At 51.0% G+C, this 23772-nt stretch overlaps 1 protein-coding gene across 2 annotated transcripts in view; it reads right to left on the bottom strand.

Moving 5' to 3' along the window:
* Positions 1 to 23772, bottom strand: part of LOC122390318 (unconventional myosin-Vb-like) — a 65388-nt gene that overhangs the window by 11664 nt on the left and 29952 nt on the right. Inside the window, exons 11-27 of one of the 2 annotated variants that reach the window (XM_043383106.1) lie at positions 23400 to 23606; positions 22148 to 22252; positions 21292 to 21488; positions 20164 to 20275; positions 19584 to 19795; positions 18512 to 18686; positions 17869 to 18090; positions 17373 to 17549; positions 16934 to 17075; positions 16465 to 16631; positions 16052 to 16159; positions 15409 to 15549; positions 14972 to 15124; positions 13959 to 14084; positions 13488 to 13639; positions 9458 to 9665; positions 8008 to 8101 (exon numbers count right to left, since the gene is read on the bottom strand). In XM_043383106.1, the coding sequence (XP_043239041.1) occupies positions 8008 to 8101; positions 9458 to 9665; positions 13488 to 13639; positions 13959 to 14084; positions 14972 to 15124; positions 15409 to 15549; positions 16052 to 16159; positions 16465 to 16631; positions 16934 to 17075; positions 17373 to 17549; positions 17869 to 18090; positions 18512 to 18686; positions 19584 to 19795; positions 20164 to 20275; positions 21292 to 21488; positions 22148 to 22252; positions 23400 to 23606 (2698 nt within the window). The remainder of the gene's footprint in view (positions 1 to 8007; positions 8102 to 9457; positions 9666 to 13487; positions 13640 to 13958; positions 14085 to 14971; positions 15125 to 15408; positions 15550 to 16051; positions 16160 to 16464; positions 16632 to 16933; positions 17076 to 17372; positions 17550 to 17868; positions 18091 to 18511; positions 18687 to 19583; positions 19796 to 20163; positions 20276 to 21291; positions 21489 to 22147; positions 22253 to 23399; positions 23607 to 23772) is intronic. The other variant, XM_043383107.1, reaches the window with a different exon arrangement.

Genomic DNA, 23772 nt, shown 5'->3' with positions numbered 1-23772 from the left:
TAGGGTACGGGGTACTGATTTCTCGCTGTTCGTGGTCGTCGCTTCATAGTACGTAAGCTACCTCATAGTTACTCAATGAGCGGAACAACTAATAAACGGCGGCAAACTGAGCCGATAACATCTAGGACTGCCTTCTACGGCTGCATCCATTCAATAGGAGGGAAACGGTAGCTAAGTCAGCCGTGATCCGCTTCTCAGACAAAGCAGACGAAAATATACTCACGCCAAAGTAAATGCTGAAAAGCAAGATTCCACACCACACTAACAACACTTGTAGGACCAATGCACTGGTAAGACTAGCCTAAGACGACACGCCGAACCTTCGCAAGCCCTAACGACGACCGAACTGACCATTCCACATAGCCCAATACGGAAGACTTCAGTAGCCGAGCCCGGGGGACAACAGTGCCACCTGTACATGGATGAGCTTCCGCAGAAACGTAGCACATCACTCGGTACAGTTCCCCTGGCGACAAGGGCCACCGAGCGTCCCAGGCCGGTCACGTGACTGGCAACAAAGGGTGACAGAGCCCGGCCAACGGGGTCTCAGAAGTCAGAGCGATCACGTGACTGGTAACAGCATGTCCAAGTGTTCAGACGTCAGATCGGTCGCCGATCGCGTCGTCGAGTCAAGGTCAGATGACTCAGAACGCACAGGTGGCACGGGACGGGGTAACGTAGATCAGAACACAGGTGAACATACAGGAGGAGCGGAGACATTCAAAACAAGCGTTACCCTCAACAAAAAAAGCATGATGCACGACAATGGAGAGCAGTCTCCGAAAGCAGAACAAAATCATCATCTAAACATTGAAACAAAATGGCATCGGACGATAATAATGCTGAGCCCTCATCCCACAATACGAAAAACCCAGACACTACTAGGACCAAACTATCAAGGTTCACACTAGGGAATGCAGCAACGGACGAAGCGTCGACGAGTCGGTTGTTTCTGGCCCCTCGATATAACTGCGCGAACGCTGGTGCCGGTGGCTATGACGGGTTGTCGCCAGGGACGACACCGGTCAAGTTTTTGTCTCTATCCTGTCAGCCGTTACGCTTAGGAACCTACTCACGACGCCGATAACCTGCGTGGTGCAAACAGAAGCTGGATAGGATCTGGGCATCACGAGTCACGACAAAACAACGCCAAGGACAGAGTTGCATCATCTGCAACCTCCGGACCGTATGCTTCGTCCTATCTAAGCATAGCCTCACGCTGGAATTGCGGTACTGCTATATGTAGATGACATACTCACCCGGAAATGAATCCTTGAACGGCGCTATAAACAGATATTTCAAACGGTCCTCTTCAAGGTCTGAAGAAGACGGCAAACGTTGGCAATGGGCTGGTATGTCCTAGAATCTCTGGCGAGTCTGCATCAAAGAGGCGCCAATAAACAGACTGACGACATCTTCCGAGTCTCTCGCAGGAACACAGGGAGACTTCTTTGTCACGACACTTGTCGCCAGTCTGATCAGTCACCCAGCAAGCATGAGCAGTTGACGCTCATCACACGCACCAGCACTTGCCAATCACAGCTCAGCAGATCTATCTTCCAGCCCCGTCTCCGCACTCCAAAGACACATTGCCGTCCCCTGGGGACTGGCCAGCCCGTTCCACCACCGCACAGTTCTCAGAAGCTCCCGCTGCTTCCAGACTCCTCACTACCGACCGCTCCAGTTTACACAGTCCAGGCGCTCGGCCTGTTCCGTCGAGCGGCGGCACGGCTCGCTCGGCTGGCTCCGCGGGCGATCGGAGACTGCACCGACCGGCCGACACAGAACACTAACACCGCCCGACCCGAGCTCCGCCCGCCCAGGTCACTGGGGTCGCCGTCATTACCATCATAAAGGGCCCGGACGGGAAGTGCCCCAGCGGCCGACACCGGTCCAGCCCGGCGGCCATTTGCATGAGAATCAGAGCTGCCACGAGTGCTGTACCTACTCCAGAGCAGTGTAGCTGACGTCGACACGACACGGGGCGCGGTGTAAGGATCGGAGGGTGTTGACAAGTGTTCGTGAGTCAGCCGTCCACACCTACACCGAACAGTGGGGAGATAACATAACAGTCTCAAAGTCAGGTGGCTATCAATAGATATAAAAGATGCCACACAAAGACACAAGAAGATGCAGCAACTTTTATCAAAAGATGTCGCAAGAACGATTAGCCCTTCACTGTACAGCTTGATTTTTCTTCTATCTACAATGCATTGACCTGCCCGTCAATCCTTCATCTGACTTCTCCCAAATCTCCCTGGCCATTCAAGATTCCGCGACAAGCCAGGTCAGAACATTCAAAGCCCTCGCTTCCGCCCCCGCCCGTTCGTCCGTCTCCGTTTGACACTTCGCCGCCCAGCGAGCGGTACCCGGGGCACTCCGTCCATTGAATGTCGCCAATAACACGCACATCAATTACTGTAACGGGCCAGCACCGGCCGTCGCCACTGCCATGGGCCGAGAGCAGCCTGTTTTTCAATCTACCGGAGCTAATCCCCTACAGAAGCGGCGGCGACCGCAGCAATTACCCCATCCTCCCGCTGCGAGAGGAGACGGAGAGAGGATGGGAGGAGATGGACAGAGTGGATGGGAAATAAGGGCGGAGAGAAGGCAGAGACAGAAACAGGAGTGAAGGACGAGAGAGAAAAGGAGAGGGAAACATAAAGAAAAGGGGAGCGAGCGAGGGAGAGAGAGAGAGAGTGTGTGTGAGAGAGAGAGAGAGAGAGAGAGAGAGAGAGAGAGAGAGAGAGAGAGAGAGAGAGAGAGAGAGAGAGAGAGAGAGAGAGAGAGAGAGATCCGAATCCCCCCCAGACAGTAACCGGAGACGGATATCAGCTTTATGACCCAGCCGTGCCGGGCGGGCAGTGCGGTCGGCCGGGTCAGGCCAGGTGTGCCAGGTGGCAGGCGGGATACCGTGTGTGAGCTGCTGCTCCGGGCAGGTGGCAGGCGCAGAGGCCAGCAGATCGCCCCGCCGGGAAGGAGAGGGGGGGGGGGACCAGCCGTGACGGGCCGGCCGTAACGCGGCGCTCGATCGATCCCACCAGTATTGATCGTGACGAGTTGAGCGAGTCGTGACGGGGTGCAGGATTGATCGTGACGCGTGACAATTGATCGTGACGAGTTGAACGGATCCACCGCAGTGCCATTCGATCACCAGTTGGAGCAGCGGTATGCACCTGGGACACGGTATGCACCAACTCCCATCGCTCTGGTACCGCAATGGAGCGCTGCAGCAATCCAGTGTGGGACAACCTAGTTCCCGAAAGGTCCGGCAAGTCAATCAACTGAATCGAATGATTAGCATAGTGCCTTGACGCCGAGTTTGCACCTCAACTCAGCACCCGCGCCCAGTCACCGCACCTGCTGACTATCCCGCTAGTCAGGCAGCTGCAGCCCCGCTAACAGCCTACTGATTCATCCCGGCACTGGGATGGCCCACCCTGCGGCTGAGACACGATACAACTATGACCCAGCCTCGCTGCTGAGACCAGCACTGGGAGACGGTGCTCTGCCGTTGCGGTCCGTCTCTCCGGTCCAAAGCACAGCGTCACGCGCCGCCCCGGCCACAATGGCACAGAGAGTCGGACGGTCGGGACGGGGTGGGCGGCACTGTGGCCTGTGGGGCTTTGGGCGGCATGCCGGTGCGGAGAAAGGCATGCATTTTATAAAATACAAAAAAAGACTGATAAGACAACACGAACATGGGCGACGAATTTGACGACGAAGTCTTTTACCCCACCAACTAGTCAGTATCGAAAATTTGCAAATTCATATCACTGCCATGCCCAGGCTGCTTTCGCGCGGTTGACTTTCGTTAGTCTTCATGTCTCCGGTCTCGAGATACCTTCCAATTAGTTTCACATCGCTCGTTCCGCGGTCCATGGTGATGGAAGGTAAGGGACCGGCACGACGAACGCTAACGAGCCTATACACCGGATGAAGGGCGGTGTGTCAGACTGACGAGACATGGGGATCGAAGGAGGTCGAAACGAATGGTGACTGATACAGATACTAAATAGATGAACCGAGACGACCGCGGACACAACAAAGCCTCAGACCGGATGGAGACCGACACACGACGAGAGACGGAGACAGACGCAACTGCGACGTGTCAAGGTGGTTGGTAGTTTACTGCAGCGGAAGGCAAACTTAAAATAATAAATGCGCACAATACTGAAGGTTAAAAATTGCTCTTCCATTCCATTGGGTGAAGAGCCAAGGCAACAATGGAATCAAGGCAGAACCCAAAGCTTCCAAAGTCGAATGAAATGAACGTAACTGATCGTTCGTAACTTTGCAAAACTCCATGTTCGTACTCCGGATGAATGTCGAAGACCTTCAAGTCAGGTCTGAAATGTCACAAGTCGGAAATTAAACCCGATTAGATCACCGCAAGACGTCACGCCCCACCAAAGGTTCCGACATTCATAAGAAACCAGAACCTACTCGCGACATTTACTCAGAAAGGCTAATGAACGATTGCAGCAGCCTGGATCTTCACGGACCCTGGGACCATCCAGTGAACCCAAGCGTTGTTAGGTGATTTTCTACGCAGCGATGAGCATCACATCATCAACTGTAGCACATTGGCTTAGAGAGTTGTACCATGGATGATATGTCATCCATGGTTGTACTAAGTCTCGCGTCGGAGTTCGCCAAGCGAAGGAGGAAAAAGGGCGGTTCATTCAGTCGTCCAATCGCAGTATATATCGATCGTAAACGGAGTTCACCTCAGGTGACAGACGCACCGCCAAACTCAATTAGTATGAAGAACTTCTAAGGCCTAAAAATGATCTTCAGAATATCGAGAAGTCCCAGTTAAGTAAACTCATAATTCTTAATTCTGAAGATTTTGAGCGAGATCTCCATTCTAACTGATTGCTACATTTTGGATGTCATTCTTGTCAAGCATATTTATGAAGAGACCCCCGACGCCGATCGCCACCAACAATGATCTCGGGTAGACCGAAGCAGCCCAAACTAAAAAGCATGCAGTCATGTCGGGCTGCGTGCGAAGCTGTGCGGTATCGGGACGAGCCTGGGGCGACTCTGCCTTACCGTAATAGCCTGATCGGCGCTTCTGCTGGCTGGCTGGAGAGGAACTAACAGCTCAGCGACGGGGTTATCAGGGCATGACGGGTGTAACACCGGGGCGTACCATTTACACTACACACCAGCTACTGTTAACGCCAGACGCCTTGAGACCCTAATTTTTCGCGATCATTTTAAAATGCGTGGAATAATTTCAACCATATTTAGGAAATAGCTGTTTCAAGACCTGCCGAAACTTTTTCTTCAAATACATTTTGTTGTCACTTAAATATTTGCGGCACTTGTCATTGACTCGTAATGTTAACTGTTTTTCCATCCTGGATAGAGGCTTTCATACGTCATATGACATTAGGCTCCGCCCACGACTGCGGCATTGACCCGTGCCCATCAGCGACCTCTGTACAAACGACAACCCTGCCATCTGTAAAGGACTATGAATTTCGCTGATGTTTCACGTGCTATGAATCAATTGCAGCAGACCGTCAAGTAAATGTTAGGCTCTTGTTGACTCTTGTAGGTAGGTATATGGGACCAAGAGGACCATCACTCCTCAATCTACTACTCACACATGCTTCGAAAAAACGTTAACGATTGCTAACAAATACGATCTTCGATGTAGGATATCTGTTTGGTGAAATACGAGCGAGCCTTATGATGTGAAGCGAAGGCAATTAGCTAATTATTGCGCTAGTCGATGGCTGCATAGCGATGTACAAATCAGGAGCTACTTGATGACATCCGACATCCCATTATCGCATTATCTGCAACGCCATAGGCTTTAAATACAGGTGAATATTTCCTAACCTTATGTCAGTTATATGCCATCTGCCCGTCATTTGCAGCTTATAAAAAATAAAACATATCAGCGAACATATCAGCATTGTACATACAAGCAATGCGCATTGAGCATTTATGGCTCCTCAGTCATCATGCCGCTCTTTGGGCACTGTCAGACAAGACGTTACGCACAACTCCGCCGGCTTTCGGCACAGCTCGACCGTCCCCGCTCCCCGCCACAGCGCGAGTGACCGCGCGCCGGCCCGAAACCGCCGCAGGCCAAGACCACAGAGGCGGGGCTTAGCTGTGACGTCATAACGTATCACAGACTGACTGGTGATAGCCTCTACACGCCGGGTGAAAATCTTGCTCGAAATTTAACATTACGAGTCAATGAGAAGTGCCTGAAATATTGAAATGGCGACAAAATATCTAAATTGTAAAAGTTTCGGCAGGTCTTGAAACGGCCATGTCCTGAGCTTGGTTGAAATTCTTCCATGCATTTAAAAATAATCGCGAAAAATTAGGGTCTCAAGAGGTCTGGCGTTAACAGTAGTGTAGGTGGATCTATGTTGCTATAGTCTGTTTTTCGTATCTTCTACCTTCACTCAAAGACGGTAAACTCTCTAATCACGTGCTCCAGCGAACATCTAATTAAATCAACACCGCTGCAAAGTCAATTTTTATCTCGAACGCAAGATCGAACGTCTGTCCCCTTGGCCTATCTCGTTAATCAAAATGCAATGTTCTTTGTCAAGTGAAATGCATTTGCATAAAACGTGTCATCATATTTTCATTCTGGCAAAATTATCCCTTTCTAATTTCATTATGTTTTCAAACAACAGAAGGGCAATGGCCTTGGTCTCAGACAAGACAAAATGATCGTAACGTTTTCTTTCAACGTTTCAAAGCAAAAGAAATGTGGGTTAGGTGACTGAAATAAGGCGGTGAAGAAGGAGCACAACCAACGAATATCGCCAGAATAACGAACTTACTTCCTTGGATACCAGAAAGAAAAGTGTTGAAGGCGCGGAGATACACCGACGGTGGTGGGACAGCTCAACTCCGTCGTGCTTTCAGCGCAATATAATACGAAAAATGGTGTTATTGTTGTTATTACCTGCAGTTGTGTATCATAATATAAGCCCTAAGGCGTTGGTGATTGCCAGTGGTCAAAAAGTCATATCAGATGATAAAGATCACCAGCAGCTTTCGACAATACCTAATAGCTGCTAGAACTAAAAATGTTTCGACGGCGCTGTAGTTCAATCGGTTGACAAGGTTTGGTCATGATTTGTCCAAACATGTTGAGCTCGGGAGTTTTTTTTTTAATTTATGACCTTCAGTGGCCTTCACCATTGACCTCAGCAAAATGCGGTATATACTATATACGTATACTGCTGAAAGTAATTGTTGAGAGCTATCGATTCTTGCCCGCGTCTTCGCATCTTTTTTACTTTTCGGGATGATCGCGTGAGGCAGATAGGAAAACTGTAAGATGAAGCAAATCTGCCTGGGGACCACCAAGCGGGCGTGGGCTAAGACAATTTTGTTATTCGTCGGTGTAAAAGTTATTGCAACGTAAATAAAGCAAAACATAAAGCATTTGAAAAAATATGGCAGAACATAAAACACATTTAGCTTCTTTTACCCAATGGAAAGGAAGTGCAAGCTTTAAACTTTTCTTTATGTTCTTAGCAAGAGCGCTTCGCACAATGCAAGTACCTATGAACAGCAAAACGTCCTTGTGTATAGGTCGGTAGTCAGTACCAATAAACCGTGGTAACGATAATACAAGCGATACTCTAGCTTAAAGGTTTCTTTTCCGACTTTATCTGCGCAGCGAAGGCGAGCTTCAACACAAGCAACAAACTCTTGCAATGAGTGGTGGGCCATGCGGTCAAGATTTGAAAACTATACCCAAAAAAACGTGCTGGAGGGGCAAAACATCTTTGAGTGAAGGTAGAAGATACAAAAAACAGACTTTTTTATAATGATGAGTACTTTGAATTTAATAATATCACTGATCTCCGAAGAAAATAACGTCTGTTTAACTACATAATGGAGGAGGTTTGTAAAAAGGCTTCTCTAACTCTGCAAGGGAAGTGTAGCCCTGACTAAATGTGGTGATAATTACTGAGTGTTTGGGCACCCGCTGCTTGATCAGTCGGGACCTACCTCCCATGTCCTTGAGTTTCTTGGCATACAGTTTCAGCTGCTTCTTGTACTTTTTCACCTGTTCAGCGAGGTTGTCAATCTTCTCGCGTAGATCCTGAAAAGAAAATAGAAAAACACGTCAGTATGATCTACGATTACTATCCACCTCTGCTAGCCCCAATAGTCAGTGGCCAATCCCGCACACACAGCCAGAAACAAACCAGTCCTCGACGGCAGCCCACCCACCACCTGAACCTGCTCAGGACTAACTCAGAATTCTAAGGCAGCCTTCGGGCGACCCGGCCACGCCCGTAACCGTCCTAACCCATCCCCAAGGCAGGCACGCGGTCCGTGACCCGACCGGATGCGTGTCTCGGTAGACCGACAGGCTGACAGGGCGTCTGAGGACGGGAGGGTAGGATCTAAGGAGCCGGAGTCATTAGAGACTGGTACCGTGGGGCGACGGTAGTAAGGTGTGGGAGACAACGCTGATTGCTGAAGGATAGGAGACATTTGATACGTGGAATTTGATAAATGGTTTGTCACGCATCTTTATACAGGAGTGAGGCCTGGCTACCGCTAATAAGCATACTGAGAGCTTCCAAGGGCGAAAGCACGACTCGGGTGTCGTAGACATTTGTGAGCTTGGGTGGCACACGAATGGCATATGAATTTAATAAAATATCTAGGTGCATTGTGCACGCTGTAAGTGATCACATTTTGCAACAATATCCGCCTCTATTTATGCAACGACGTGCCGAGGTTGAAAACTGTTAGAGTGCTTTACGATGAGTATATCGTGTCAGCCCCTCAGTAAACCACCACACTATCAAGTGAGTTGTTGAGTTGAAAGCCGTCGCGATAGCATACCACAGGCATGAACAATGAATGCACCCTAAGCTGGCCATGATAAAATATAACACGAGAAGAATTAGACACCAAACACGAGGAGAATTTGACACCACTCATTGAAACAAACAATTTCACACGTCGACTATCATCCCGCTCGCCACAAGAGCAAAACTGGCTACATTTATCCATCAGCATATCATTGTCAGCTGGGACTACGGGTCTGCCTGTCAGGGTCGGTTGACGCCGGGTGCGGGGAGTGAATGTAGCGTGCTACCGTGCAGGAGGGTGGGGGTCGTCACCGGGGCCGGGCGGGATGCCCTCACGTCACGGTCGGCGCGACGCTGTACCCATCCCAACTCAGAGTAGCGCTAAAATCCGAGCTAACGAATGCAGAGCGGCTAGAGCTCTGTATTCGTACAGCGCTCTATAATGAGGTATCAAACTCATTATAATGCTTTTCGGTGTCGATGATCAGCCTGCCTATCCAGCAGAGTTATGCGAGTCTCAGTGGGTCGCACTCGTGAGTTCCCCTGAGTATGATCAGTAATCGCCACGCAATTTGAAAGGTGGATCGCTCTTAAATATACAATACAATACAATGCAATACAATATCACTGACCAGGTTCTCAGCCGTGAGCCGGGTGATCTCGTGCTGCATAATGGCCTCGTTCTGGCCGGTGTGCGCGCTGCCCAGGTTCTGGCTGATGAGCTTCTGCTGGCGCTCGTTGTCCGCCTTGAGTTGCGTCATTTCTTGGCGGTACTCAGCTTCCATCTGCAGAAGACGCACCCGCTCCTCCTTTTCCAGGTGCAGCTCTTCTGCCAGCTGCCTGTGGACACGCAGACACAGGAGCTGTGTCAGATGGGTGGTGAATACAACGGGGCGGCTGGACGGAGCAGACACATGTCGAGATACATACACGGGCTGGGTCGGGCGAGTGGAGTTGTCACGCTTGGGACAAGTGGACAGAGGCGCGTGTCTAAGATGTAAAACACGCACAGGACAATTCACGCCCGCTGGACGGAACTCATTTACATTTTATCAGCAGTCATACATACAAACGAGCAGAGCAACAGAAGTCGACTATAAGATTGCAAACAGCCAGGCCAGATAAGCATCTTAGGGCATGTCTCCATATCCAGTTAAAGAATACACTCGACAGCATGTCTGTCAGAATAATAACAATAGATTGTTAACACAGATAAAGGGGGAGCTACAAATGCTGTTGGTTTCGAAACCACAAACAGAACATCCAAGATCAACATTAAGTCTATTGATTGACACTGAGAATCCCTAGATCAGTTTTGTTGAGAACGAGAAAGGGAGAACAAACCAGTTCCCCCGGTCCTCGTGCCTTTTCCCGATAAATCACCGCGTCAGATATAAAAGCGCACGGTCAACGGAGCAGACCGATGAAACGGCTCAGAGAAGCCTCAGAAACACAAACGAACCGTCAAAGGCGACTCAGAGTGACCGACTGACTAGCCGGGAGGTACCGCCCGCCACCCACACCTGTTGAATGTCCACGTGTCGTCCGTCGTAAACCGCGGAAGATAGGGAACTGATATCGAAAGTAAATATAACGGAAAGTAAAGGAAAAATATTACAAGACAAATAGTGATAAGAAATTACTTGTCCAACATTCAAAACACATTCCTCATATCAATCCAGCGCTGTTGCACGTTGGGACCCAGGAAATGAGGAAGAGATAAATGTACTATAAGGAAAAAGACTTATTCAATATTAGCAGCAAGAGATGTACAACTAGAGGTGCATCTCTGTCCGTCAATTCAATCATCGCCCACTCACCATGTATTTTCCGTGCTCTGGGCTACTCAGCGCGTATAACAGCGCGTATAATCATCAGCGATCACCCAAACTCCCGTTCACACCATTCACGGCACCCACCGCACTGATCACACCGCCGCCGCCGTCACTATCCGGCACCATTCTTCCCCGTTGGCACTGCACACCGGTCGGCGATCGGCCTCCCGCCCGCCCCGGACCGGCTTTCCTAGCGGACGGCGCGTCTCCAAGTCACGACGATCGCCGCTGACCGGCCGGCCGGCCGCCGCTGCACTATCAACTGACGCGCCGCCACCGGACCGGGCCTTACCGGGCAGACAGCGGACGGCGGGCGGAGGGCGGAGGGCGGCGGAGGGCGGCAAGGTCAGCGGTCAGCGGTCAGCGGCCGCCGCCGCCGCCGCCGCCGCCCAGCTGACAGCGCGGCCGCCGCGGTCGCAGTGACCGCAGTCATCTGTCCGTGCACGCCGCGGAAATAAACGCCCCCGTGTAGTCACGCGAGCTCTGTGCTCGTTGTGAAAGCGAGAGGGAGCAGACTTGGGATGAATATCACGTTTTTCCGGGATGTTCGAGTTCCTTGTCAGTTCAAAGGTTATGAGAAAATAATTATGCAAGGATCTGATCCTCCGGGCAGGTACCTTGATGGTAAATAAATACCACCGTCAGATTCAGTCAGATTTAGTACTCGAGCTGGCGTCACAGCTTACGGCCCGCGACGTAACTGCGAGTTGTTAATCAGATGCAGTGTGTGAGTTGAATGGCAAATACCGGTAGCGATACACCAGACAAAAACAAGAGGCCGATTGCATAAGGAGCTTCTAATTCTACAGACGGCGCCGATCCTAAACAACGGAATTGGGTTAATTTAGACTGATCCAGCACGCCACTGTTGTCACGCGACGCCATTCAGAATTATCGTGGCTGGGCCGCGGGCTCTTCGGCCAGAATAACAGAACACATTCACGGCTCACCGCTATACAACCAATCCAACTTTCCTCCCAGCCAACACATCTAAACCAATCGGCCGGCGGTCGACACCTACGTTCCCTCGGCGGCCCCTTTGAGGCCCATTAGGGAAAGTGATTAGCCAGCTGGGACAATGGCGTGCGGCCGATAGTACCGGCCTGGTCAAATGACTGGATGCTGCGCGGTCCGGACCATCCCACGGTGCGGACGAACGCGGTTCAGGACGGCCTTGAGACACACTCGTCGGTCGTCAGTGACAGAGATCGCACCCGGGGCCGCCCGCCGGGCATACGCCGGTCCCAGAATGTCGCGGCAGTTTCGGACGTACGGATGTCACGGTGTGTGAAAATTGGCGATGACTGCTGTAACAGGAAGAGTTACAGCAGAGGATAGGATGTAAAAAGGAATCATACTCTCTGGCTCACGCACTTCCGTGCTTATCTATGTAAATTTATAGTGAATTAAATTTAGAACACATTTTAACTTCTCTTTTTCTCCAATCATTCATCAATTTTCTAAAGGATGCTACTCGCTTAGGTTTCCTGGGTTTGCGGTTTATCTTCCTCTTCATATACCCAATCAGCTGTGACCGTTAGCTATACATAAGCGTGACTTGAATTGCAATGAATGCAAAACATAAACATTTGGACTGCATATGGCGCCAAAGAGTTCAAACGACCAAACTACATTTGCTAAGGGTTATCAGTCTCGACCTGCCGTGGGTTTCTTTGACGGGAATATATTTAACCTGAAAAACCCTCCTTCCAACAGAAACATTTCTGCACAGTGCCGAATGGAGCGTGGGCGATAAAAAGAAACTAAAAAATAGACGTTTTGTTCCGAAAAACACGATGCCTTCTATTGAAGGATTAAATATAAAACGGGTCCTCTGCACCCTCTCAAACACGTTCACATCTGGGTGGCAGAGTTTTCCCGTAGAATTAAGCACATCCCAAAGCTTACCTACCGTAATTAACACAAGGGTTAGACAATTATCTAGCGGGACACAGCATCACTGAACGACGTTTACATGCCAAATATTACCGTCCAAGGTTAGAGAACATGCCATTTGTGTTATACAAGACCGCGACTGGAAATATATCGTCCTTATCGAAGTGGTAAAAGGACCTTTATTTGCTGGTTTAAGTTGTGCCTCGATAGCAGAAGCACAGTCCTCATTATACCACCTCGGTGTATTTTACCGGACAGCCAATCTGACGACCGACTCGAAGAGAGTAATATCTCCTGGCCTGGTCCTTCAATCTAAAGCTGATGAAATTATTCAAGCACAAGAAGATCTTGGTCAAACATTGTTCATTTAAGACTTACTCAAAAGTTATTTTACCATTTCTTCGCAATCAAGCCAATTATAATTTCCCAACACCTTAGTACCCGCTCTTGCATGAAATTAACATGAGCTAAAAAATGCCAGGAGAACATTATGGGTCAAGCTCTGGGCGCGGCGCCGAGACAGTCCAGCACATGGCTTCCAACATGGAAGACTGCCACTATCGGTGTCAGGAAGGTAGACGACCGTCAGTTTAGTCTGCAGGAGCAGCCAGCAGGCCGTACTTATGTGGAAACTCGTTCAGTTCACGGCCATTTCTGAATCCCGAAACAGTCGCTGTTGTCATGTGTCTCCGCCTTCCAATCACACTGTTCCGCTGATCTGCCCATCAGCCTCTTCAATCTATCAGCCAGTTGGTCCATTTCCTTATCTCATTCCTTTCCACGACACTTATCCGTTGATCCATTTGGCAGCAACACTCCTCCCCACACTCCAATTGCTGCTCAAATCTCGCAAGCAGTAAGCACGTCCTCTCCCGGCCACCTTCTCCCCTACCCGTTGATCTATTTTCCGTCCCCGCTCCTGTCCACTCACCTGTTGATCTGTTTCTGCGTCTCGAAGGCCATGAGCACCTCTCCCTCCTCGCTGGTATCGCGGTCCTCGAGACTGCGCATCGGCCAGCTGGCGTTATTGGCGATCACCGTTCTCAGCTGGATACACTCCTCACGGCGACGCTCCAGCTCGTCCTGGCGGAAAGGCACGGGGAATGGTCACAACGGCGGCACGTGAACCTACATGACGCTTCTGTTCGGACATAGTTACAATGGCCGTGCAAGAAAGGGTGTCGGAGACGGAGCCACACATTTTGCCTAGGCTCGGAGCCCAAGGAGGCACTTCCTTGAAACCGGAGCCGTCCAAAATCTTACAGCTCGGCATTCCCTCTGACAAATTTTTAGTGATGTTTCAAAATACCAGTAGGGTCCTAAAAAAGATGTTTTTCATCCAAGACGCCAAAGTTTTACCATCAAACGCCGATACGATTATAGCTCACCCTATCCTACGTACCTGTAGCGCGTGGAACTGCAGCATGAGGTCGTTGCCGGGGTCGTCGCCGCTCCCGGAGGCGATGCTCTGACGCAGCTTCTGCAGGTCCGCCTTCAGCTTGGCGTTCTCCATCTCCAGGTCCTGGAGCTGAGGAGCGGAACACAAAGCGGTTAGATGGGTAGCCAAGAAGAGTAACATGTGAACCGATAGCAACGGGATTATCAATCATTCCAGCGAAATAAAGTCAACACGAAAGAATTTTGGATGAAAGAATTTTGGTTCGCTGGATGTTACTAATTTTTAGATTTTGCCATAAATAAGCGCATTTCTTTTTTTTTACTAATCAAGATTCATAATTACCAGATTCCAAGTTCAAAAGTCTTACATTGTCATCGGCTTTTTATATCGTGATCCACCTCATCATTCGTTCTCTTATCCGACACCTGCACGCAATTTTAGCAGCCTGAGTCAGTGCCAAGGAAGCTTGAACTGTGCTCGTTGGGCTTCCACGCTGGTAAAAACATGAGCCCCCGAGTACGCCACAGCGGACAGGCCCCGGAATGCACGCTGCAGTTGCCACCGTGCGAACACCCAGGGGTCAATGGGAGATCACGGTCGTGAAGCCCTCACAGCCACTTAGCGGCTAACCACGGACATATAAACGGTGGGAAAATGCGAAGGCGATAATTCACTTGCAAGGAAGCGTAAAAATAGCTCCGTCAAGCTACGGCAAAGCAGATGCTACGCGCTGCTTCATGGCCATTTGCTCTTTGTCGACACTAGCTATGACTTTGCAAAGAGCTAAATTACTCCGTGTCACATTTTTTTTTTTTATATAAAAGTCATTACAAATATCGCGCAGCCAAAGTAAAAGAAAACTATGGCTGCTAGAAACCAACAAGCCCACAATGCGCTCAACATTCACCACTGGGTTACGTCGACCAGCTCAGCCCTCACAAATAAAGCGCCACCTAGCACTCCAGCGGCCCGTCCTCAGTCACTTCCCACCTCCCCACCCCCCACCGACTACTCACCCGGATCTGATCATGGGCCTGTTTGTTCTCGCTATCGGGCGTGCCCTGTTCGAGCCGCTCCAGACGGCGCTCCAGCCGGTCCCGGTCGGCCTCCACCTCCTTCAGCTTCTGCTGCAGCTTCAGAACCAGGTTCACGTCTGGAGACGGCAGCGGCTGCGGCATGGGAGGCCGGGAAGCAGACCGTGAGGCGGGGGTGCGAGTAGGCGCGGGTGTGGAATGGGCTAGCGGTACGCCAGACAACTCTCAGACTCTAAGACTATAAATGGCATGCTCCGAGACAAGCGGTCAAACCAAAATCGATCTTACTCTGATCAGGAATAAAAACTTCACAATCTAAGACCGTCCTACAGCCTACGGATTTAGCATTTAGCACTTCGCACACCCGACTGCCACTCTGACAAGTCGCGCCAGCGTAACAGACCGCCCTTATCGCTCACCTTCCTCTCGGGTACCACAATAGTCTTGTCGAGGTCCGGGTTGCCGTTCTGCTTACTCCAGTCGATGTTTTCCAGGTTACGCTCGGGCTGATCACTGGTGCGGGACCGGACTGAGCCGTAGCCGATATCCTGCCCGATAGACTGCACTCGTTAGAAGCACGAAATTAAATACGTGAACAGCGCGCACAACGGACAGGGCTGTGTGTGTCTCTGGCGAAAGGGAAGGGCTGACACGGCTCATCTCCTGATACCATTAGTTCTTTGTGATACATTCTTCTATAGGAGGCGCTGCAGTGAGAGAACGTAGAGACAGTATCCGCCTGAGACAGTGTCCTCAGTGTCACACTTAAGGTGGCCGTCCACTGGTTAGGCGTGTATTCAGCGCGCAATCGTTCAGCGCCTAGCGCGCGCTGAAAAGTTCAATTATTTCAACTCGTCAGCGCGTAATTCGGCGCCGAGCAGCCGACGAATTATCAGCTGACTGCGCTTCATCACGCATTCGGCGCTGAACCGCAGTCAGCGCGCAGCCCACAGGCTCCAATGTTAAATTCAGCGCGTAAATGTGCGCGCCTAAACAGTGGACGGCGGCCTTTAGAAGTTAGAACACCGGTGTCCCTGGTTCGCTAAGCCAACCACCACTTACACTAAGCTCGTCGTGCAGGTCGGAGGTGATGCTGGGCAGGTCGGAGATATCGTCCCGCGCCGCCTCTGTGGTCGCCTCGCTGGCACCGCTCACATTGCTCGAGGACCTCTGAGAGACGGACAGACACATCGGTCAGTGGGAGAGTAACAGAGCGGTAGAGACGGCGTCCAGCGTGTCGACAACTCGGTCAGGGATCTTATGAACATCGGAAATCTAACGAACCTTACCTGACTAGGGTGTGAATGTCCTACGCAATTCAGCTGTGTAAAGCACACTATTCTTTTTCGGTAATACAAGACCCAAATAATGCCAATGCCAGGCACCTCACGCTCCAGCGTATCCCCACCGCTCCCATTCACCTTAGCATCCCCTACCCCTCCCCAGTTCACCGCCCTCCCGGCCTGACGGCCCACCTTGTGCGTTTTGCCGCCGCGCGCTCGCTGCAGCTCCTTCTCCAGGGTCTCGTTGCGCTGCTCCAGTCGGGCGTTCTCCTGCACAAGACGCTGGTAGGCCATCCGCTCCTGGTCATACTCGGCGTTCAGCGCGCTCTTCTCCAGGTTCACCTTGGTCTTTAGCAGCTCTGAATAGGAGATACGGACGACAGGGTAGAGGTAGAGCTTACGGCTAAAGCCCAGTCATCTAATGCGAGTTTAAGACTACAATTATGGATCGAATCGAATGCGAAAACCAAAGATAGGCAGCTAAACGTGTACTAGAAACAGAACATTGGGAAGCCCATTTTCAGTAAGGGCACTGAAAATTTTTAATTCACGTCTACACAAAATCGCAACGATTAGGCGCACCATACCGCTACATTTGACGGCTCAGCCGAGACCACGAACACGTTACAGAAACTTAGCACCGCATGGTAAGCCGCCGTACCTTTGGACTCGAGCTCCTGTTTCTGTTTCAGCTCCTCGTCGCGTATGATCTGCTGGCGCAGCTTCTCATTCTCCTCGTTCAGCTGCTGGATCCGGTCGCGACCCTCCTTCTCAATGCGGTCACGCTCGTTGACAAGATCGACCTGTCAGTAGAAGTTTAATGGTGTTATACACTCAATACAGGAACAAGCAGCCACGTGCCAGACAAGAGACTTCACTGAAGATTAGTCGATGCATTTCCTATCGTTTAATTTAATCATTTGGAGAAAATTGATGGAGGACGCTCTTGACCGGCCTGAGTCAAAGCTGGGTGGTCACAGTGACGAACTCTCTCTCTCTAACTCCCACCTGCCCTCTCCATTTGTCACTAACCCTCTCCTTCCAAACCTCTGCCTTTTCTGCGGGCACCGCATCTCCCCCTCCGCCACCCCGCACCCCACCTTTTCGCAGCGCTCCTGGTCGAGCTGCTGTCTGAGTTGCGCCAGCTCGGCCTCCAGCTCTGCCAGCCGGCCGGTCTGACGGCGCAGCTCGGCCGCCTCCGTCTTCAGTTTCCGGTGGTCGGCGGTCAGCTGGTCGAACTCGGCCTGACGCTGCTTCAGGCCGCTGTGCTCCGACGACTGCGGACGGGGGAGGGAAGGGACTTAAAAAAAAAACGACCGGAGGAGAAGCAGAGATCGGCCCGACCAGAAGTGGCTATAAAACAAGTCGCCAAACACACAAATCACTGAAAAAAATATAAAGCAAACACACCTGAGTAGCATTAAAGAATGAACTGATTAACTTGTTTTATAAAAATGCCTCAACACATTCAACCTAACCCACCGAACTACCCAGAGCTGGGAACCACTGATAGATCGAGAACTGGCAGGAGTGCTCCGATCTCACCCCCAGCTGCCTCCCTTACCCGACAGTCCATTCCGTCGCCGTCTCACCCACCAGTTCGGTGATGCGCTGCTGCAGCGATATGATCTTGTTCTCCAGGCCCTTGTTGAGCTTCTTCTGGTGGTCGATGGAGCGCGCCTCGATCTTGAGCGACTTGAGCTGCCGCTTGGCGATCAGGCGGCGCACGCAGGACTGGAGCAGCACAATCTGGCGCTGGGTGCGCGCGTACCGGCGCCGGCACAACAGGCCGCGCACGTGACGCTGGATGACCACCGCCTGACCGGACAGGGAGACGGGTCAGAAGGGGCAGATGGACCGATAGAGGGGTGGGCAGGCCAGATAGACGTGGCTTGAAAGGGACGGCAGAGACGGCGATCCAGGGAAAGCATGTTGTTATTCTGTTGAACTAGCAATGATTCGCACTGAAACACACTGAAACACATTTATAGACATTTATAGTACCAAAAAACGCTTAATCAGTTTCATAATCATTGATATATAAATGTTTTTATAAATGTCTTTTTAGAAATTGATATATAAATGTTCAAATGTTCTTTTGACTTGCCTTGCAGACAAATGTGCCGTGCGTAAAAGTGTCTTGACGCTGCGTAGCCCAGTCCACACCTATTATCTTTCTGCATACCCCCCCCCCCCATACGCACAAAACATGCCTTCAAGCCAACCCCACTCATCTCACCGCGCGGTCCTGGCGCATCCTCTGGTAGCGCTGTCGGGCCCAGAGGCCGCGCGCGCGCGCCTGTAGTCCCAGCGCCAGCCGCTGGAGGCGCTGGTATCGGCGGCGCGCCACAAAACCGCGCGCCTGGCTCTGCAGCAGCACCGCAGCCGCCGTGCGCCGCAGGTGACGCACTCGCCTGCGGAGATTGAAAGTCGTTTAACAAATAATGCATAAATAAGGAATAGACGGTATCACATGTTGATCACGAGATAACTTCTTACAAAATACAAGACAGGTAAAATAAATCAATAACCCGTCATTTTCTATTGGGGTTTCAGGGCACGACGACTGAGCTGAGGTCATTTCGAGCCCCAGCTCAAGTTAACACAAATATCAAGCCTATGCCAAAAAGTAAGCAAAATATGAACATGTATTTCCAGCCTCAACCCAAGCGCAACACGCCGTGCTGAATTATGGCCGCCCAGAGCAGCACAGCTGGTTCAGCTGGTCCGCACACTAGAGCCGTGTCATAAATGGAACCAGCTAAAGCCAGCCGCCCGGGAGTCGGTCCAAATTAAAACCATCACCCCGATGAGGCCACATCTCCCTAAATAGCCGCAGGGAACGACCCAGATGGAGACTCATTCAGTTCGACACTGGGCCGTCCATTTCCCAGATTGGTGCAGCGGCGGCGAACCCGACCGGCCCGACTCAGGGGACCGGTCGTACAGGGCTGTCTGATCTGGGGTCACGGGGGACCCGGCACGGAACGACATGTGCGCATACGTCACCGGACCTTGTCGATGAGGGTTAGCATCTCACTATCAGGAAATAAGACACCTAGCACGATGTGCAGTGGGGTTAATATCTCCTCAAGGGAAGATACCTCAGATGCTGAGGTTGGTTTTGAGGCACCCTGACTGCGCAGTACGCACCCGGATGGTCGACGCCCTTAAAAGATGCTTTTGCGATTCTATGAAACATAGAACTGAACGAACTTAGCACTGCTATGCTCATTTGAACTTTGCTGACCCGCGTGCACCTCGCATCAGGTGACTCGTATTCAACCACCGTTGCCACCCGCCGCTCTCACCTCCGTGCCATGAAGCCTCGCACCCATCTCTGGAGCGTGCAGGTGGCGCCGCGCACCGTCTGGTAGCGCTTTCGCAGCAGCCAGCCGCGCACGTGCTTCTGGATCATGATGCCGCAGGCGCGCAGCCGGTCCCCTCTCAGCTTCTCCATGTAGGCGACCTGACCCGCGCGGAAGAAGATCTTGGTACGGCCGAACTTGAACTTGTCCTCATCCTGCAAGAGAGGTGGGGAAGGCATGTCTGAGATTAGTTGAGGCAAGTTAGAAAATGATAATGGGGGAAAAGGAATATGTGTTGGTGTAAGTGTTGATTACAGTGAGCGTTCATGTGAGTGGTATCAACTGTAAAACTGCAACATGGATCATGCATGCCTGAAGCCCGATGTGTCGGCACTGGTTAAAGTAGAGTAATTGGTTGGAGTTGTAAAATGAAATGCGATGCTATTAATCTTTCAGCTGTCTTAAACCTTGTGTATAATAATAATACATAATACAAAACAAAAGATAACCTGATAACTGCATTGCAACAATAATCTGGAGAGGGTAAGCGGCCGCCCTCGAGCTCTTCTCTAGCTCAGCTCACCTTGATGAGGTTGGAGAGGATGTTCTCACACGTCACCCGCATGTCGTTGCGCTGGATGTCCTTGGTGGTGCATAGCACGCGGTACCGGTAGAAGAACTCCTGATACAGCCACCTGGTTGAGACAGAGAAACCTGCTGTCAGAAGGCGAGGGTCTCAGGTGGATACACAATTCAGAGAATGCCCAAATCGTAATGAGAGCTTCCACATAAGCTTTGGAACTAGTGGAAAATCATGATGACCTCCTCGCTTTTTACTATTTTTTCTAGACGTTTATGCGTTTTCCACGAATCAACGAATCAAGATGAAGCTCAGCTGACACCCTCCCGTCACTCGTTCATGATGCGCCTACATTTATGCGCTAACACAAATGACAAGCAATGCCAGTGTGCGCCAGGCACTATTTTCAGACCACCCTCGACAGTTCATCAGACCGAAACCAGCTCAGGTGAGTCCCACCAGACACCTGCTCTCCTACCAATGAAATACCATCGCCCTACGACCTGTCCGGAAATCAGTCAGCCTCGAAACGATCCGCGTGACCCCAGACTGCCACCGACCTCTGACATTCCCGGCTCATACATCGGCGGCCGGCTGGTCGGGCGGTCTGGTCGACTGATGGCAACATTACCGTCGGATTGGAAACTCCATATTTGACGGAGCCAGCCGCCCGGCAGGGATTCAGCCGATAAACCCGCACTGAGGCGTGATTTCGGACTGGATGGATGATTTCAATACAGAACAACAGTGAGTCGGGAATCGAGAAATCCAGCCATTACTTGTGGAACACTGCAACTTCTCTTCCAGCATGTTGCAATGTAAATTGCTGGGATAATGTGATATTGTCAAGACTATTCACCACAAACGTCGTAGCATTCAGCCCTTTTCTGTCACCAGTACCACTGCCTATTCCAATTTATCTGCACATCTCTCTCATCTCTCTCAGCACACACAATACACAGCCGACTGCCCCGCAAAAACCTGCTTGCCCAAATAGACGAACACGCGCAAACCAACACTAAGACCCAGCCAGCAACCCCCAGCCCGTCGTGGCGCCCCCCCCCCCCCCACATACCGACCCACTCCCCTCCCCCCACACACCGACCCCCTCCTGCCCTCCCGGGCACCCACCTGGATGGGAAGCCGGCGGCGCTGATGCGGATCGTCTCCAGCACACCACAGGCCCGCAGCTGCTGAACCGCTCGATGCGGTTCGAACCCAAACGCCTCCTTCCGGTCGTTGGGTTTGATACAGCGCACGTAGTGTGGTGTGGTCGAGTTCAGGGTGGTCATCAGCATACTGAGAGATTCACGGAACTGGGAGCCCACCTGTCAGCCACAGAGGGAAGACAGGGGTCAGCGGCGGGAAGGCGGGTAGTTTAAAGATATTATCAGTGTGTAATTGCAGACGATGGTCATAGGGTAGAGTGAGGACAAAACGAGAGTGACACCAGACACGACCTTGACCGCACCTCAAGGAAAGGTCAGGCAGAGCACGTGTCAGCGTCTACCTACATATTGCATCATCAGGTGAGTTTTGGAGGACCGTGGTAATACATGAAAGCAACGTTTGGCATGATAGGTCGGCATGGTGACACCATCAAAAGGCAAGCGCTCCCACTAGACCCGGCAGCCGACACACTGCGCCACTTTCAGAGAGCTGAGACCCTAGGGGTGGCATTAAACGATCACCCGGAAATTGAGACCGACTTCCTAATTACAAAATGAGGGCGGCGGAGGTCAGATAAGTGCTACAGCGACAGACGAACACATTTGAGACGCAAGTTAATTAAACGTCACAGATTCAGCGCAAAAGCTGACAAAACTTGAAATTCACAAGGTCTGCCAAAGCAGCAGCTAACACGTTTGTTGTAGGGAAGTCTCAATTTCATTTCATTTCAAGACACTTCTACACTTACTGCACTTCACAACTTGTTAGCTCAGAACATGACCGACAAGAAACAGGCGACTACCGTCTCCGAACTCACCGTTTTCTTGTTCTGGGTGGCCGGCTTGCCTGCCGCTGCCGCCTTGACCGGTACCAGTTTACCGGCGGGCTTCTCGGCCGCGAACAGCCCAGACACGACCGGGTCCTGTCGGGGACGGGAACACACTCAGTCAGTACCAGCTGATACCACTGAGAGCATCTCATGCAGAGTTAGGGTCAAACAGCCCAGACACGACTGGGTCCTGTCGTAGACAGAACACACTCAGTCAGTACCAGCTGATACCACTGAGAGCATCTCATGCAGAGTTAGGGTCAAACAGCCCAGACACGACTGGGTCCTGTCGTAGACAGAACACACTCAGTCAGTACCAGCTGATACCACTGAGAGCATCTCATGCAGAGTTAGGGTCAAACAGCCCAGACACGACTGGGTCCTGTCGTAGACAGAACACACTCAGTCAGTACCAGCTGATACCACTGAGAGCGTTTCATGCGGAGTTAAAGTCAAATAGCCCAGACACGACTGGGTTCTGCACGAGATATGAACACTGACTGTCAGTACTATAGTTCGTTTTTTTTTTCAAAAGGACGCTGGCTCAAAGTTCAATAGCGAAGCTCTCACGTGAGTTTTGGCAGCTTCAGTGTCTGGCCAAGAATTTCTTACCGAAAAAATAAGCGATTTCAAATTGTGCACGGTAAGTAGCTGGAAACTGTTTCTTAAAAATGAACATACTATGATGACGTCACTGGTGGCAGCAGGCACCCAAATGTCCGTGCAATGGGACAAGTGTCAACGAATTTGGGTGAAACTTAGTTTTTCACTGTTGTCGAGCCTATCGAGTAAGCGGTTTCATCCATGATAGTTATACGTTACATTGCAATACGTGTTCGACAGCATGACGTCACCACTGTTTTCATATCTGGTTCCAAAACGCACATATGGAAATTATCGGGAAGAAATCACATGTTAAAATTAGTCGACGTTCGATTTTCTCAGGTTCAGTTTTTGCTCGTTTTGCTCGCTAAAACACGTGCTTGTTCGAAATACATACTTGGAGCCAGCGTCCTTTTGAAAAAAAACGAACTATAGTTGATTCTGGAGACCAGCCGACCAAGGATCACCTGACTGTCTGAGCACACTGTAAGATTTCGGGATAGTGAATCAATCAAATGGAAAGGAATGTAGTATAGCGAAAAGCGAACCTTTTCCCCCTTGGGATTATGAAATAGTTCATCTACCTACTGGCCACCATATTGCTCATTAGTCCCTAATTTTCCCCACGACCACTCACCAGACTGGCCCTCAGCACGTTGATCTGCTCCTCGAGCACGGTGTCCCGGTTCTTCTCCAGAAATCCCGCCGACTCGTACTCCACCTTGTCGGCGAAATGGACGATCACGTAGGCCGTGTTGGAGAGGCGCGGCTTCTCAAAGTGGTCCGACTTGCGACACTTGTCATACAGTTTCTCCACCCACGAGTGGTCCGAACCCTTCGGCATCTGCAATAAGCGGACAGAGTTTTGGTGGCGTGGCAAACAAGTTAAAGGGGAAATTATGTACTACATTATCATTTCACGTGTTTCCATAGGCGGCGGAACGGGGGGGGGGGGGGGCACCGGGGCACCGTGCCCCCCTTGAATTCTGCAAGGGGGGCACCAATAGCAA

Source organism: Amphibalanus amphitrite, unplaced genomic scaffold (genome assembly GCF_019059575.1).
Source record: "Amphibalanus amphitrite isolate SeventyFive unplaced genomic scaffold, NRLGWU_Aamphi_draft 000391F_arrow, whole genome shotgun sequence".
NCBI lineage: Eukaryota > Metazoa > Arthropoda > Thecostraca > Balanomorpha > Balanidae > Amphibalanus > Amphibalanus amphitrite.
Note: the sequence above shows the minus strand (reverse complement) of the source record. Positions and strands in the feature narration are given on the sequence as shown.